This window comes from Ricinus communis, chromosome 3 (assembly GCF_019578655.1).
Source record: "Ricinus communis isolate WT05 ecotype wild-type chromosome 3, ASM1957865v1, whole genome shotgun sequence".
Taxonomy (NCBI): domain Eukaryota; kingdom Viridiplantae; phylum Streptophyta; class Magnoliopsida; order Malpighiales; family Euphorbiaceae; genus Ricinus; species Ricinus communis.
In genome coordinates, this window is record NC_063258.1 from 3234640 (window position 1) to 3250203 (window position 15564).

At 33.6% G+C, this 15564-nt stretch overlaps 1 protein-coding gene across 4 annotated transcripts; it reads right to left on the bottom strand.

The window, feature by feature from the left end:
- Positions 1–1442: 1442 nt before the first annotated feature.
- Positions 1443–13488, bottom strand: LOC8262666 (mannosyl-oligosaccharide 1,2-alpha-mannosidase MNS1). Of its 4 annotated transcripts, XM_002519363.4 has the most exons (13): positions 13153–13486; positions 12890–13081; positions 11724–11836; positions 11454–11519; positions 11153–11324; positions 8867–8956; positions 8546–8670; positions 7638–7703; positions 7339–7447; positions 7166–7264; positions 4589–4669; positions 4328–4498; positions 1443–2155 (listed from the first exon to the last, which is right to left on the bottom strand). In XM_002519363.4, the coding sequence occupies exons 1-13, from the start codon at positions 13306–13308 to the stop codon at positions 1919–1921; spliced, it is 1677 nt and encodes a 558-aa protein (XP_002519409.1). In that variant the 5' UTR covers positions 13309–13486; the 3' UTR covers positions 1443–1918. The 4 variants fall into 4 exon arrangements, with proteins under 4 accessions (XP_002519409.1, XP_048227819.1, XP_048227820.1 ...); XM_048371862.1 differs by lacking the exon at positions 11454–11519 and having other exon boundaries at positions 13153–13487; XM_048371863.1 differs by lacking the exon at positions 7166–7264 and having other exon boundaries at positions 13153–13487.
- Between the last annotated feature and the right edge of the window lie 2076 nt (positions 13489–15564).

Here is a 15564-nt window from a genome sequence, read left to right on the forward strand (position 1 = left end):
GCATTTGGGCTAATAGTCAATCCTGTTCTCAGGTTACTAATGCAAACAGTGTTATAATACCTACTCAAAGCTCACAGATATCAAACAATCAAGATAAAGGAAAAGGAAAGTAGAAAATGCAGAAAACAAAGCCAGCATGGAGACTTTGAAAGAAAATAAAAGATGAAAATTTTTGCCAGGAACACATTTTGCTCTTTTTGGATCTTTTTTTACAACACAGTTGGTTTAGCAGTGGCTATTGAATTTTTTTTTTTTTTTCTTAGGCCAATAGTATGCAGTTTCTCTTTTGCATAAACACACTACTGCAAATACATAGATGTTTCAGTTTTTGTTAAAAAGTGTCCATGTAGACCTTGTTCTTCTTATTATCAACATTTCAGCTCTTAATTTCCAATGACTATTTCTGAAATTTTTTGTGAATGACCCTTTCAAATATATTGTGAATGTGAATATGTATGCAGTTAATAATTCAAAAAAGAAGCAAACATTACAAAATTCACTATATTGGCCAACAATAAAACTTAGTTCTTCAATATTCCTTCCATCAAACAACAATACATTCATTAGAATAGGCATATTTGTTAATTGCAGCACAAAGGCAATCTAAAGCCAGGTACTCACCCTATTTTAATAATAATGTAAACATAAAAAGGCACATTATCCCCGGAATGAATAAAATCTTAACAGCAATTCCTTTTCCATAACTTTCTCTTGTTCTATCTTCAAAACCTCAAACCCCTCTTTTATCATGTCTACACTTAATTTCATACTTCAAGCTCCTCTTTCATCATGTCCATACTCAATTTCATATTACATGCATCAACATATTCTCCTTTAAAGCTACTAGAAATTTCCTCCCCATGATAACGCCTTTATCTCAACATTTAAACTTCTCCCCTTAATTCATTACCACATCAATACACCTTACTGTGAAATCTTCATCATACCACTCAAAGAATGCATACTTTCTTTTCTGTATAAACAAAGAAACTTCGTCTTAATTAGCGAATTTACAATAACTACAGTCATTTAGCTAAAATCCTAAATTCAAAATTATAATTTTTTTCCTTACCTCAGGCATAATTAAAGGAGCTTCTTCGTCACAAAAGCACTTCTTCGTTAGAATCAAATGCTCAAAATTGGTAGTTCCCAAAAGTTGCTTTGTGACCATATGATAATAGATGGTGTGCAAACGATGAATTATAAATAGATATTTTGATGGCTAGGGTTTAGAGCCAATTTTTTTTTAAAGAGAATGAGTGTTTAACAAAGATGAGAACAATGGAGAGAAGACCGTTTCAACTGGAATAGAACCGGTGTAATTTATTAAAAATATTAATTTATATATTTCTTTATTTTAAAACTAGTTTGCTAAAGGGACATGTTGGCCATTATATCAAATGTGCCGAGTAATTTAGCCACGATTTTCGATTTAAGGTAAGTTGGACGTCTTCAAGGGGCAATTTGCCACTTTAGCCTAAATTCATTCAACAATCACTATTCGAGATCATTTCTACAGACTCCACATCTGCGAGTTCGTATTAAAAATAACTGATAAAAATCACTAACTATGCTACGTTCTAATATGTGTCGAATAAGCTGCAAGTGACAGTTATCTACTAGGCTACATACTTATTTGTTTTGAATAGAAAGATATTGCATCGGTTTCCGCCTCAAGCAGAACACTGGACAGCACATCATTCATTATTTAGATTAGAGTTTACATGAATCCACTACCTGGTTGCAGCATCAGCATTGCTACGGATGGGAGACTTGAGCAATCCAGAATTCAAGCCTAAGCCTCTAGCATGCAACAAAGAAGGCAATATGTCGTAATCCAAAGTGCCGAGGGGTCATAGATTAATCATATCCTGAATAAAGTAATGTATCTTAATCCAAAATCTTGAGAGGATGTAGATTAATCGAGTCCAAAACGACCCTCCTTCCTACCACGAACCCGAACTGGTAAACCTTGTCCTACAGCAATCTGAACATTCTCATCTCGAGTGACAATTCTTAAAGGGTGGGCTTCTGTGTTAAACACCCACTCATCCAAAGAGATTACAGTAGGAGGCGAAAACAGGAGATAGAAATATTTAAGTGTCTCGGCGAGGAAAAAACTCTGCATCATGTTGTCTTTGACACCTGTATTCACCTGAGTCCAAATCGAGAATATTAATACAAGTTCACAGTGATGTATTGCCATAATCCAATGCAAAAGCCATCGCCAAACAAAATCATGGAAAGCTTTTGATCTCACCAATATTTTCGGGGAAAAAGAAAGCACACCTTTACTATAGAACATGTAGCAAATACCAATAACTTTTTCCATAATCACCCAACAGTTAGATTCAGCTCATGCACGAATACATGCTCAGATAGATAATTATGTTAGATAATTATGTCGTGTCCATGGCTCCAAAAATTAAAGAAGCATGAGTAAAGCATTATGAATGACGCTGTCACCCTAGATTAATGCAATATGATAAAATTAAAATGAACATAAATGTGATACTTAATAATACTCACTTAACTTAAAATCAGAAATGGACAATAAAAAGAAATTAAATCCACCAGTTTGGAAATGCAAAATTAGATAAAATTCATGATGTGGTATCAAACTGACAAGTTTTAACTACATTTCTCTACATCATTCCCATAGATACAATACACATATCAAGTTCTCTTTAGGTACAATAAATTGATTAATGTACGATGCTGATTCAAATTTATGTTATTTGTTGAAAAATATGAAACTCGACAATGCTTATCCACTAAGTGATAAATTCTACAAACACCATGCCAAGTAATCATGCAGATTCTTAAATTCATGAGATTTCTTTTGAGAACAAGTCACTATAATGGAGTCGAGAGAAAAAGGAACCTTATCATGGCACTGAATGGCTGCCAACTTGAGCACAAGCTAGATGAATTATGAAGCTCAACTTATATAAATGGTAAAAGCATTCTACCTCCAGATACAAATAGCTAAACTTAACACTGAATTCAACTAAGCCTTCATCTCAAACTAGTTGGATGTGGCTATATTGGTCCTATTTCTCCTTTTGACCAGATATTGGGCTACATCTTCAGAAAGATTTAGACTTTATCACAAACCAACCAGATTTGACTATATTGATCCTATTTCTCCATTTGACCAGATTTGGGGCTGAAACTCCCAAAAGAGTTAAAGCTGCTACATCCTTTCTCACTACTTCCCCAAACATCATCCTAGGTCTGCACCTCCCTTAGCTCCCACAGCCTCAATATGGTCAACCTTTGCTATTGGTACATATTGAGTTCAAACTCTCAAATCTCCCTTCCCTCATCCTTATTAAATAGTACAAAGAAAAGATGGTGGACACGAGCAAAATTATTTCTACATTATAATTGACATTATTCATGTGTTCTAGACAGATTTCCCATGGACGAAGCATAATTGAAATTATTCATGAGTTCTGGACAGATGTCCCACCGAAGAAGCATACAGGAAAAGAAACTGGGACACCACATCAGTATTTGGACCCAAATGCTCAAGTCAAGACACTGTCTGTTACTAAGCTTGGTGCAAGTGCAAACATTGGAAGGGGTACCCAGATTGATAACTAGCCTGAAAATGGAAGAAATAAAACCTATTGGTAACTACTCTAAATCTTCCAGCTCCCTCCCAATAACTGACTTGTAGTTGGCAGGTCTTAACCATATGGTGGATATGTTGAAAAGCAAAAAATAGGAATATAATGGAAATCTACAGCATTTTTAGGAGTGCTCTACACCATGAAATGACAAGGGAGATTTAGGACAGGGAAGCACAAAGTCGCCAATCTAATAGGCTTGATAGATTGTTAGATAACCCGTATGGTCAATTTCACCTGTGGAACACCAATGAAAAGGGGAAAAGAAAAAGAGATGTTTCAGACTAAAATACATGCGATCCCAGGTTGACTGTCCAGACTATAAATGCAAATAATTCTCTGTTAATAAGAAACATATTTCACATCAAATAAGAAAGAGATAGTCAAGCAAGAAACATGCCAACCACCAAAAGTTAGCACCAGCACAGAACATGGGAACAGTTGGGTTTAACAGTTGACCTCATCTATGTTTTTCTTTGTTCTGAAATATGTAACTAAATCCTCCTTCAAAAATAGTAAAGTCAGGACCCAACAATGCCTTCCACAATATATGATCAATCTTGAAATGCATAGTAGTGCAGACAAGACGTTGAAATAAAAAATGCATGCATGCACATTAGGATCTGTATATGTGTATATGTGTCTTCATGTATGAGTGTCTATTTATGATCTATGGAATTGAAATGTCTTACATCCTTCAGTCCAACATATCCTGTATCTATGCGGGAGTTCCTTTCAAATGCTTGGAAAATATTCCAACCCCATTCTTGGTAAGTCTTGTTGCCAGTCAAACGCCAAAGGTAAAAGAGAGACTCAACCGTTTCAGGCCTCAAAATGTTCCATGAAGTACCAACATTCATGTCCTACAATTTTATAAATCTTTTAATGTTGAGCACACAATATTTTAAATGAAATCCATTTTCAGTGTCAAGAACCAGGAGAAAGTATCGTACCTGTCCATCGTGAAAGAAATAGTTCTCTCCAGATAGTTTTGTAGGCGTTGACTGGTAGAAATTATAACAAGTCCATGCGAGCTACATAAAGCCGGAAAGAATACAGGTAAAGCTGAAAACAGATATAACAATCTGATCTAGAGGCTAATCTTTTGAAAAGAAACGCACCAACAGAAATACAGCAAAAACAGAATGGACTAGTCAACCATGTATTTAACCACTTTTCTTGGAAAAGAGAAGTAGCTACTGGAAAATTATGTGCTTTGTTCAGGTTTCCTAACAATAACCCTGGTTACACAGCCTTTTAGAGTAGATATAATAATCTGATGAAGAGGCAAACTTTTTTGAATTTTTTGTTTAGCAATTCCGAAAAATGACTTTTGGAAGAATCTTCCAAAAGCTAATTTTGAAAAAGCAAATTCTGAAAATTTTTCTTGAAAAAACAGAAGCTGGTTTGAAAATTGAGGTTGATCCTTCTTTGTATGGCTAAGCAATCTTTCTCTAAATGGAGGGAAATGAGGAGATGAAAATGGGAGTAGCCTGTGGGACCTACTGGAAACAAATTTGTGGATCACATGGCTCACTTTCCTCCCTTCACAAACATAGGCCAACTGATGTTGTCAGGTCGAAAGTGGCGATGCCAACAGTAGCAAAAATGATAAGAATGACAATGACAACATTATATTTTGCATCCTTCTCTTTGTTTCCGAATTCATATGGAGACATATATGATTCCACCTCATAAAAAGCAATATCAAATCTCGAAATACACAGCCAATTAGCTCCATCACAAATTCAAGCGCCACTTCCTGGACATCTCTTTCTCCCCTCAATCTATTTTATCAGTTTATTCAGTCAATACTACAAAAAAGACCTGCATCCCAACATTAAATATCCCTCAATCCTCATAACTCATGTCATATCCTGTGTGCATTTGAAACCAAAACTCCATAGTCCTTGGCTCAATATTGATGTTTTGTGTGAAACAACAATGACAACCGTACTTCTCTTGAATAAAGGTATTCAATGAAGGATATTAAATTTGCTCTTCTTCAAGATGATACAGTTCATTCCTATTGAGTTGGAATCCTAAGTGACAATCTAAAAGATTGCTCAGATAAAGGTGTGGTAAAGTGGACAGGAAGAAAAGCTACTAGATCCTATTAACCATTAAATTTTTAAGATATACCTTATCCAGAAATCTCCAAATCTTTAAATGGAACCTAATAACTTTGACGTGGTCACAAACTCAGGTTCTCATGAACTCTTGATAAAGTATAGATGGAATAGGGATAATGTATTTGCATATTCAATTTAACACCACCAATTTTGTTAAACTTCCACCATATCTCCTTGAGTTTGTTGGAGGACTGCATAAGCATTTCGTCTGGCATCTTTCTTTGTCACCTCTTGCACATCATGAACCCCAGATGGATTATAAAAATCAGAGACCACCTTTTCAAGTATGAAATTTTAGAAGACATCTTGCAGAAACCATTACAATTAGTACAAGCTATCAACTGTTCGGCTGGAAGTTAATCAAGAACTAGTGACTTTTAAATGACATCTTATGGAAGGGGGAAAGTGAAAAGATTACTTTTCCATTGATTGGCTATAAAGTGTGCATGCACCTTTTGTGCCTAGGCTTCAGCCATATGTTCCAGCCAGAAAATAATTTTAAGCCTCCGGGTTTCAGGCTTTGGGGCTAAAAGCGTGCCCAATAAGACTATAGAGTAGTTCTATTCTGATCTTCTGAATCATAATTCTTTTGGGACCCCTAATGCAATTTGTAGGGGAATGAAGATTGGCAGATAAACACTTGGATATCCTGAGTCATAATTCATGTGAGAGGATATCCAAGGGTCATGATGGAAAGAAAATTGGCAGAGAAACACTGCATTCAAACAGGCTCAAGAACAGAAAATATGAGATGACAGATTAAGATATGGAAAGCAACTAGCAATGGAATTGATAAAATTGGAGTTAATTCATCCAAAAGGTTTAATTTATATACTTTCTAAGCCTAGTAGGCTTTAGAGTGGGCCTAGAAGCCTACCAGTTTCTTTATTTTAAAGAGCATCAGTTGTATAACAAAGAGTATCTTAAGGAATATTTGAATATGCAGAGAAAAAATATTTATTTAAGTTCAATAGACTCTTTATATCTTGGTCTTTCTTTTACTTTTATTTTCATAAGCACTAATGGTTTTAGTTTCTCTTGCCTTACCTTTTCAACTTTGGCCAATAGAAAAAATATAATTAAAAAATATCAATTAATAAATCGCATGGAAACTTGTAGTGTATTATTTATTCAAATCAAAATAGGGAGTGAAGTTTTGGCTCTCCAAATGTGAAGAACCAAACCAACTCTTTATTTTATATTTAAAAAATAAAAAATCCATTAGTCTTATTTTATGAGATAACTCTTTAAGTAAAGAATTTAACATATCTAAAGAGTGCATTGGAGATATTCTTGCAAGCTTATTAAGAAAAAAAGATAAGGAAACAATTATTATGACAAGAAGCACTACAAAAATTCAGAAGATTAACAATAAATCAATGTAACCAAGACTAATACCTCCTCTGCAAGTAATAACATTTTTTCAGCATTATCAGTGCCATAACCAAAAGATCCTAAGGCCAACATGCCAGGAGCAAAACAGGCCAATTCATCCATCTGCATGTAAATAGATATGAAGCACTCATAATAACGCAGCCATCACATATTCTAGATATCATCCAAATATATACCTTGTCAGACAAGTGATTTCCATTCTTCTCACATAAGTATGTAAAGGATGAAGGTGTTGTTCTTCGAACCAAGCTTTGCAGCCCTTTCATTGATGTCTCCCACATTTCTCTGTTAGCAGCATTCATTGACATTAATTTTATCAGCATAGAAATTCATCTAAGAATTTTTAAAATTACATTATGATGTAAGAAGTTGACAAATTGCGATGACGATGAAAATGTGTTCTGATCCTAGTTGGCAAGGTATGAGATATAGTCATGCTTATCATGTAAATCGTAGATAAAAAGAAAAATAATACCTGTAATGCTTTACAGCTTCTGTCTTGTTCCCTTGAATCCAAACTTTAAGTAAATACTCATAAAAGCTGCAAGAAGAACATATGCGATTGGCAAGCAGGTGACAGACATGACAATCATCCATCTTGGAACTATAAAGATTAAGAACCATTTATTTCAAAAGCTTAACTTCATAGAGAGATGTGAAAATACTTTTAGCAGTCAGCACCTAAAGGGCTGGCAACTGTTTTCAGTAGTCAATCAAACACAATGATCAAGGAATTAAGTAATTTTGCTGGTCTTCTATATTAAATACTAAAATCATCTGGTTAATCTACCTCTATTATCATGTGAAGCATATTCATGTCCAGTTTACAGAAAACTAAACGCATGAAGCATATATCTCTTACATACATTAACTTGTTATTTGACAATGGTATCCACCTAGTAACTTAGAAAAGGCAGACAAGAAATAGTTCTTCTGAAACATATAGAAATTTACATTTAAAAGAAAATGATGATTTCATGTATTGCTTTAAATTTCTGAACTACTTTAACTGCCTGATGTTATAGGAGCAGAATAATTGTTGCATTCATTTTGCTCAGTTTTATAAACTATTAATTCTGCTGTCTACTACTATGACACGCATTACAGTTGTAGCCCTGTGTCAGAGAAATTATCCACTATGGAAAAGTGGCCATGGCTATCACATATGAGAATTTGAATTCTATGTTTGCAAGTCACATCTAACGCAAAGACATTATAAGACTGATAAAATGACGATATACCAAAACTCTGACGAATTTAATGTTTTATTTTGATTTATTCTTTTCCATAGTCTTCAGATAACATTGCTTTTATGAAAGTTTCACAAGTTGAAGGAACACAAAAACAACAAATGATATCTTTCTCAGTTTCAAGTGTCAATACCTATCACCCATGGCACCAAAGGTAATCACAGAGTATGAAGACATGCCAGTGTGAGGATTTATATATATGGGAAGCAAACCATCAGCAGGAAAGGTTGTATGAAGCTCTCTGATGACATTCTCCACCTGAAATAGCAATACACAGACAACTTACAGGAAGAGCATACAATCTGCTTAAAGCGCATGAAAAATCTTGGATTCTATATCTATGATTCACCATGGTATTTAAGGGAGTAATCCACAGCATAAGAAAGAAATGCAGATTGATAGAGGAATATTGAGTGGCATTTCAGACCATAAATAACCATGATATAATGTATACCTTCTGCTGGTACTTCGGATCTTTTGTCCTTTGAGATAAAGCGATAAATTCAAGCTGCTCTGTTCCGGAATCTGCCAGGATACTGTTTCCCTAAAAGCAGAATGTTTCCAAGGTTAAAGACTAAAATTAAATTCTAAGAGATATTAATCTATCTCAATATAGAGATCTAAAACAATTTAGCATCACTAAAGCAACAATGCAGAATATGCGAAGTTTTCATCATACGAGTCAGTCTCTCCTAAAACTCAGTTGCTGTTTTTAATTTGATGGAAAAAATTTAGATCTCAAATGTTCAGACAATAAGGAGTTAGAGCTATAAGCATTAGTAGCATAATATCAGGGCCAGGGCTTTGATCCGGTAGACCTAACCAAGCAGAAGTGTAAAAGCTCTAAGAAAAAACAAGTCTATCAAGTCATAAAGCTCTAAGAAAAACAAAAGTCTATCGAGCCATAAAACAGAATGAGCCTACAAATTTAATTTTTTTGGCAAAGTCAAAATTCTACTGTGGTAATGAGCATGTGTAGGTAAGCATGTTAAATTTTTTAATTGTATCATTTTGATAAATGGGCTAGAGTAGAACTCATTCACAAAAGCTACCTCAAAGGAAGAGGGTGCCCAATCCACTTATATATACTATAGCAGAGCAGTAACCAAACAATGTCGGATAAATACAACTTCTAACACCCTCCCTCACGCTTAGCGTGATATGCAAACATGCCGGGTCCAAACCCACCATTGCAGACAAAAGGCTTGCTTTGATACCATGATAAATAGGCTTGGGTAGAACTTATTCCCAAAAGCTAGTTCAAAGGAAGAGGGTGTCCAATCCACTTATATACACTATAATAGCCCAGTAGCCAAGCGATGTGGGATAAATACAACTTCTAACATATTTATTTAGTCACTCAGATAACTTGGGTGCAATGTATATGAGTTTGGTATAGGGATAAAAGGGTGTAAAGTAACTGGAGTTAGCTGCCTAACTTGTCTGAAAGTGTATTTGAATGTCGATGGAGTTGAATTACATTAATTAAACTCTTAAAACCATTTTTTCAAACCTAGATTTGGAGTTACAGGGTTTTATGTAACATATTGAACGTTTTTTAATACATCAACTTCCTAATATTAATTAAACTTCCAGACAGAGTGTAAACAAATTGACCTTCCATTACATTCCCTTTCTTCACCTTTCTATCACCCTTGGACTCTAGTGATAGGAAATCTAACATCTGAGTACCACATCATGGTCCACCTTATTCTCTTTTTCTTTTACTTGAACAGCAATGAGAAGAAAATGAACACACAAGGATACATAGCTAGCAACATAAAACAATAGTAAAGTAATATAGATATTGGCATTCAAACAATAATTGCAAGTGTATTAACCAGATGTTAACCCTACACGTTTTTTTATTATTCTATTTTAGTAAGAAATTAATTAGACTTTATTTGTAAAGACAATACTTTTTACCAAATACACTTCCATATTAAGTTTAAACTAAAATTCAATTTGGAGTTTAATAGTGAAACATAATTATTATCTAGTATGTTAACTAGTTTCACAGCCAACTCTTCTATTTATAATTTTCACTTATCTTCTTAAATCAACAATCATAAACACAAAATTAATGAATTAATATCATATATGCAAACCAAAAAAGACTTCTAAAGAAAGTAAAGACTTTAATTTTGAACGATAATTTTTTATTTTAAAGAAAAAGGAGAGATATAACTAACCACAAAAATATGTGCAGCAATAATGTTAAACTACAAAAAGAAAACACTGAAACAAACTAATCTTTTTAAAGAAGAAATTCATGCGAGTCTCACAAATATGCAACCAAAACAATCATATGACACCTTTAACAAAAATAGCATCAATCATGTTCATTTTAAAACACCAAGGACCTCGATCATCTAAGTATCTATCCAATGTGTTTATTACTTCTATAAGAGTCAAATTTAAAATTAATTAATCCTTAGCTCAGTGTAAGTCGTAAAACTCTAATAAATTGCCCTCCACCAGCCTTTTTCAATAACAACTTAAAATCCAATGGCTGCAAAAGATGAATGTTAAGCCATTTTGGACTCCCCAAGGCTATATTGCCTGGCAAGTAACACAATAAGCTTTTCAGCACATACATAGTACAATAGACTCAAAATCAATTTCACCTAAGAAAAAGAGAAAATGCTCGACAATGCATGCATATGAAAATGTACAATGCAGAAAAAAAAAAGAACTTCAATTTCTAAAAGCAAGTGAACTATTATAGCACAAAACTCACCCCTGTCCACCTAGGGTTGTGTGCATTTCCATGTGCTAAGTTAATTGTGTTATAAGGAATTCCTGAAGGTGTACTCCATGCAGGCAGTAGCCTATCTGCAATATCTCTAGCCTTTTCAAGAAAAACTTTGTCTCCAGAGAGATCATAGGCACTAAGAAGCCCTCCTACAACTCTGGATTCAAGTAGAGAAGAGAAAATTATGAAGCAGAACAGAATCCATTGCATGATTCTGCCAGTTGCAATCTAACATGAGAACAAATAACATTAAAAAAAAAAAAAAGGTTAAACCTTATAACGAAACCTTATGGTTGTCTCAAAGACACTAGCCTCATAGTTCTTGTTAAAATCCAATGAATTTGCAACCCACCTACAATAACCTATCATCAGCCAATGTATCACTTTTATAGCATAGGAAAAAATAAACAATCATATTAGTAATTATTTTGTATAATTGCTGCTTCTTAGAACCTTAACATGGAAATATACAAGCACAATTGATTATATTATGCATACAGCTTTAAGAAAATGCAAAGGCTGAATGTGAATGTTATTGTAGAGGATAGAAGCTCACTCTCTAGCTTTTTGGAACTGTTCATGAAGACCCATTATGAATAATGTATCAAGAGAATCTATTAAGGTTGCACCAAGTCCACCAAAGCTATCGATACCATTCCGTGTTTGTGGCTGTAATAGAATCAACCGACTTATTAGCGACATCTTTAATGGGCCAAAAACATATTAATACTTCAGAAATAAAGACATCAATAACATAAAACCACAAAAGATTGATTAGAATACCTCGCTTATAACACAAGCAGCCAAATCAGGAAGAAGTTGTGCACATGTTCGCTCACGCACACACATATGCTCACAGACAGACACACAGTGGAATGATAATTTCATGAGAAAACTTCTTTGCCCACAGGGCAAATATATTATGCAAATAATTCACAACTTTTCTAATTATCAAAAAATGTTGCAATTTTAAATTTATATCAAAGCTATCAATTACATTCTCTGTCTATTACTGTTATACAATCAGAGTTGACTTATTAGTTACATATGTAATGAGCCAAATGCATAAAAACACTACAGAAATAGAAACATTACCAACTTAAAACCATTGAACATTAATTAAATATCTTGGAAACAGAATGAACAAACTTATTCAGCAAGCAAAATGTATGATGCAGCAGCATACAAACACACCAAAACAAAGAAATTTGAACATGATATAATCCTTTGGCTGCATGACAATTTTATAATGCGAATATATAGGAATTTATGTTACATCTTTAATTATAAGCAAGAAAACATTTGCCATTCATACCGTATCCCAACCTTTTTCACATAACAATAATTCATAGATTATTTTAAAGCAAATATTTTCCAAAAAAATCCTCCCAAAGAATCCTCCAATTGAAATTCCAAGGCATTATATAGTACCCATATTCTCTTTCATGCTATGCCGGTCATCTTGACAAGAAAAGGAATTAAAACCAGGTTCAGATGATCTAATTAGTAAAACCTTCAGCACTCGATTCAATGTTAATGCATATTACATAAACTATCTTCAGTAAATCGTGTATAGCTTTTCACTGGAGTTAGTCTTCCATAGCTTAAATTTAGTAGTCAATTTTCTCAAGCAGATTTGGCAATTTCTATACAGTTCTACAAAAACTTAAAGAAAGAAAAAGGAATGAATAGAAAAAGCAGATATTAATTAATTAAATTAACCTGGAGTTCATCATGACCCCAAGCGTATTTCTCATAGCTAGACCAAGCATGAACCATTGCCTCTTTCACTTTCTCTCTTCTTTCAACACTAACTGGATCCTCCTCCTCCTTATTCTTCTTCATTTGCGTCTCTAATTCCTCAACCTCACTGTTTAACGCTCTCAGTTCTTCATTTAATTTTGAAATTTGTACCTGAAATTGTCACCATTCAGTGTCCAATAGTAATAATCATAATAATAATAACAACAGCAGCAGCAGCTTACCTGGTGTTCTCGAGAGAGAGATTGGCGATCCAAAAGGAGGAAAGTAAGCGACACAAATCCAAAGATGAAAAAAACAAGTCGATTGGGTCGAATCCAAAGAATTTTGTTGTTGTTCTTAGTATTTGAGAGTATAGCTGAAGATGATTTCTTCCCCATTTCTTGTTGATCACTTCTCTCTGTTCAGAGACCCAAATGTACCATCTATTGTATGCTTCACAATTTCATAACACTACCCGTACCAGGTACCAAGTCAAGTCTCTCTTTTTTTTTTTTTTTCTTGAACATGTACTGAGTCAAGTCAATAAACGCAAAAAAGAAGTCTTTGGAAATTACGTCTCAGGTTTGGATTTTTCCAGGTTTGGATTTAAGCCTAACACTTTAGCTATCTTTTGGAAATGACCGGAAATAAAATAATTATTTCTAAAAAATAGCATAGCTATTCCTATTTAAAATTTGGTTCATTATTCCATTCATCTTCTATTATTTAGTTCATTGACATAATATATAAAATAAAATAATTTAAGTATCAATGACTTTAATAACATTATAAAGTAATTTGATTATTATTATTTAATTATTAAAATTAAATTATAATATAAATTTATAAATTTAATTTAAAAATAAACATATAATAATATTAAATACATAATTAACCAGATGTTAACTATTTTTTAAAAATAAAATAAAAAAAGTAATAATTTTAGCAATACCAACATTTAACATCTAGTATGATATATAATTAATCTACTTGCATTAGAATATCTAATGTTATTATAAAATTGAACAAAGACATTTTGAAAATCATATAAAATTCAATACCAACATTTAACATCTAGTATGATATATAATTAATCTACTTGCATTAGAATATCTAATGTTATTATAAAATTGAACAAAGACATTTTGAAAATCATATAAAATTCATTACACTTATCTAAAGTATCAAAACAGTGATATCATATTCAAATTAATATCTCAAAACTAAAGCTAAAACAACTATCGTAAGATAAAATATAGTTATTGATGTCCATGGTTTTACATATATTTATTTGCATATTATTATGTATTTTCTTAGCAGTTATTGTATTTTTTATTCCAAGATCACTCGTGTTTTGTACCTTTTGCATTTCAAGAGAATTTATAGGTCCATCATCAGTGTATGAGCAATCCTAGATCAATACTTGTAAAAATGGATAGGAATTCATCAAAAGTGGAACGTTAAGCACGGCCTAGGTCAAGGTCGTGCTGATCAGCACGGCCTGGACTCTGGCCGTGCTCAACCCATTAGCCTTTTATCCTCAAATGTGGTATTTTGGCACGGTTTTCCAGGCTATCACACCTCCAGCACGGCCCGTGATGGCTCAGCACCGGCGAGGCCACGGCCAGAAAGAAGACCTAATTTGCAAGATCCGAAGGTTCAGCACGGCCTTGACCACGGCCGTGCTGGGACAATTATATAAGGAAAACGATTTCTTGTGCTAGGGTTAGTAAGGGGAGAGCAGAGAGAGTTTTAGTGGCTGGTTTAGTCCTTGCATAGTATTGAGTTAGGGAGAGAGTTGCAGAGAGGGAGAATCCCGGAATCGCAAGGTTCCGAGTGCAAAACAGTAGTGGAGCAAATTGAGAGGCAATTGGGGAGATCAATTGTAGTGCAGATTCAGATTTGGAGCTGTTAATCCAATTTGAGAGAAAAGGGTGTATATGTTTCATTTTTGTTATTCTTTCATTATAATTGATTTCCTAGTTGTTTTAAACATGAACATGTGTAGCTAGATTAATTTAATCCATTGGGATTTCTTTACTATGTTGGCTTAGTATTAAATTGTTGGATTGTTTAAGTTTAGTTTTGTATCCTTCTTGCTTTCAGTATTAATAAGGTAATGCATTATTCATGAGACGTTATGAATTGTGGTGTTTAGATTGCTTTATGTGATTAAGAAGTTCATTTGGCAGTTGGAAATTTGAATAGCAAGAACTGGTTAATAATCACTTAGAGATAAGGATAATTAACTAGCCGGATTAAGAATTAACAAAGCTTAATAGAGGCGAATTAAAGCTTAATACTAATTTAAGGATCAATCGTTAGGAAGAGATTCCAACTTTAGGTTCTTGAGTTTAGGAATTTGGTTATCGAGAGAGAGAAACCGAATTCAATTAAGAATTCGTCCATAGGTAGCGTAATTGGACTCATCAATCTGTTATCTTTTGTTTGAGTGTCAACTAGTTTAGGTTCCCTTTGGGTTTGCTTTCTTGTCTTGGTTGTTTCATTTATCCATTCATTCCTACATCTCACTTAGAACTCAGCTTGTAGTTATTAATAAATTTAGAAATCATTCATTATTCATTTTAGGCTAATATAACAGAGAACGAAGTAGTAACTTTGAGTTTTCACTTTCCCGAGAATACGACCTTGAT

Coding starts and splice junctions, on each gene's coding strand:
- LOC8262666 (XM_002519363.4), bottom strand. CDS start 13,308: ATGGGGAAGAAATCATCTTCAGCTATACTCTCAAATACTAAGAACAAC. Junction 8,957..11,152: donor ACAACCCTAGGTGGACAGGG/GTGAGTTTTGTG, acceptor TTCTGCTTTTAG/GGAAACAGTATCCTGGCAGA. Junction 4,499..4,588: donor ATTTCTTTCACGATGGACAG/GTACGATACTTT, acceptor ATAAAATTGTAG/GACATGAATGTTGGTACTTC.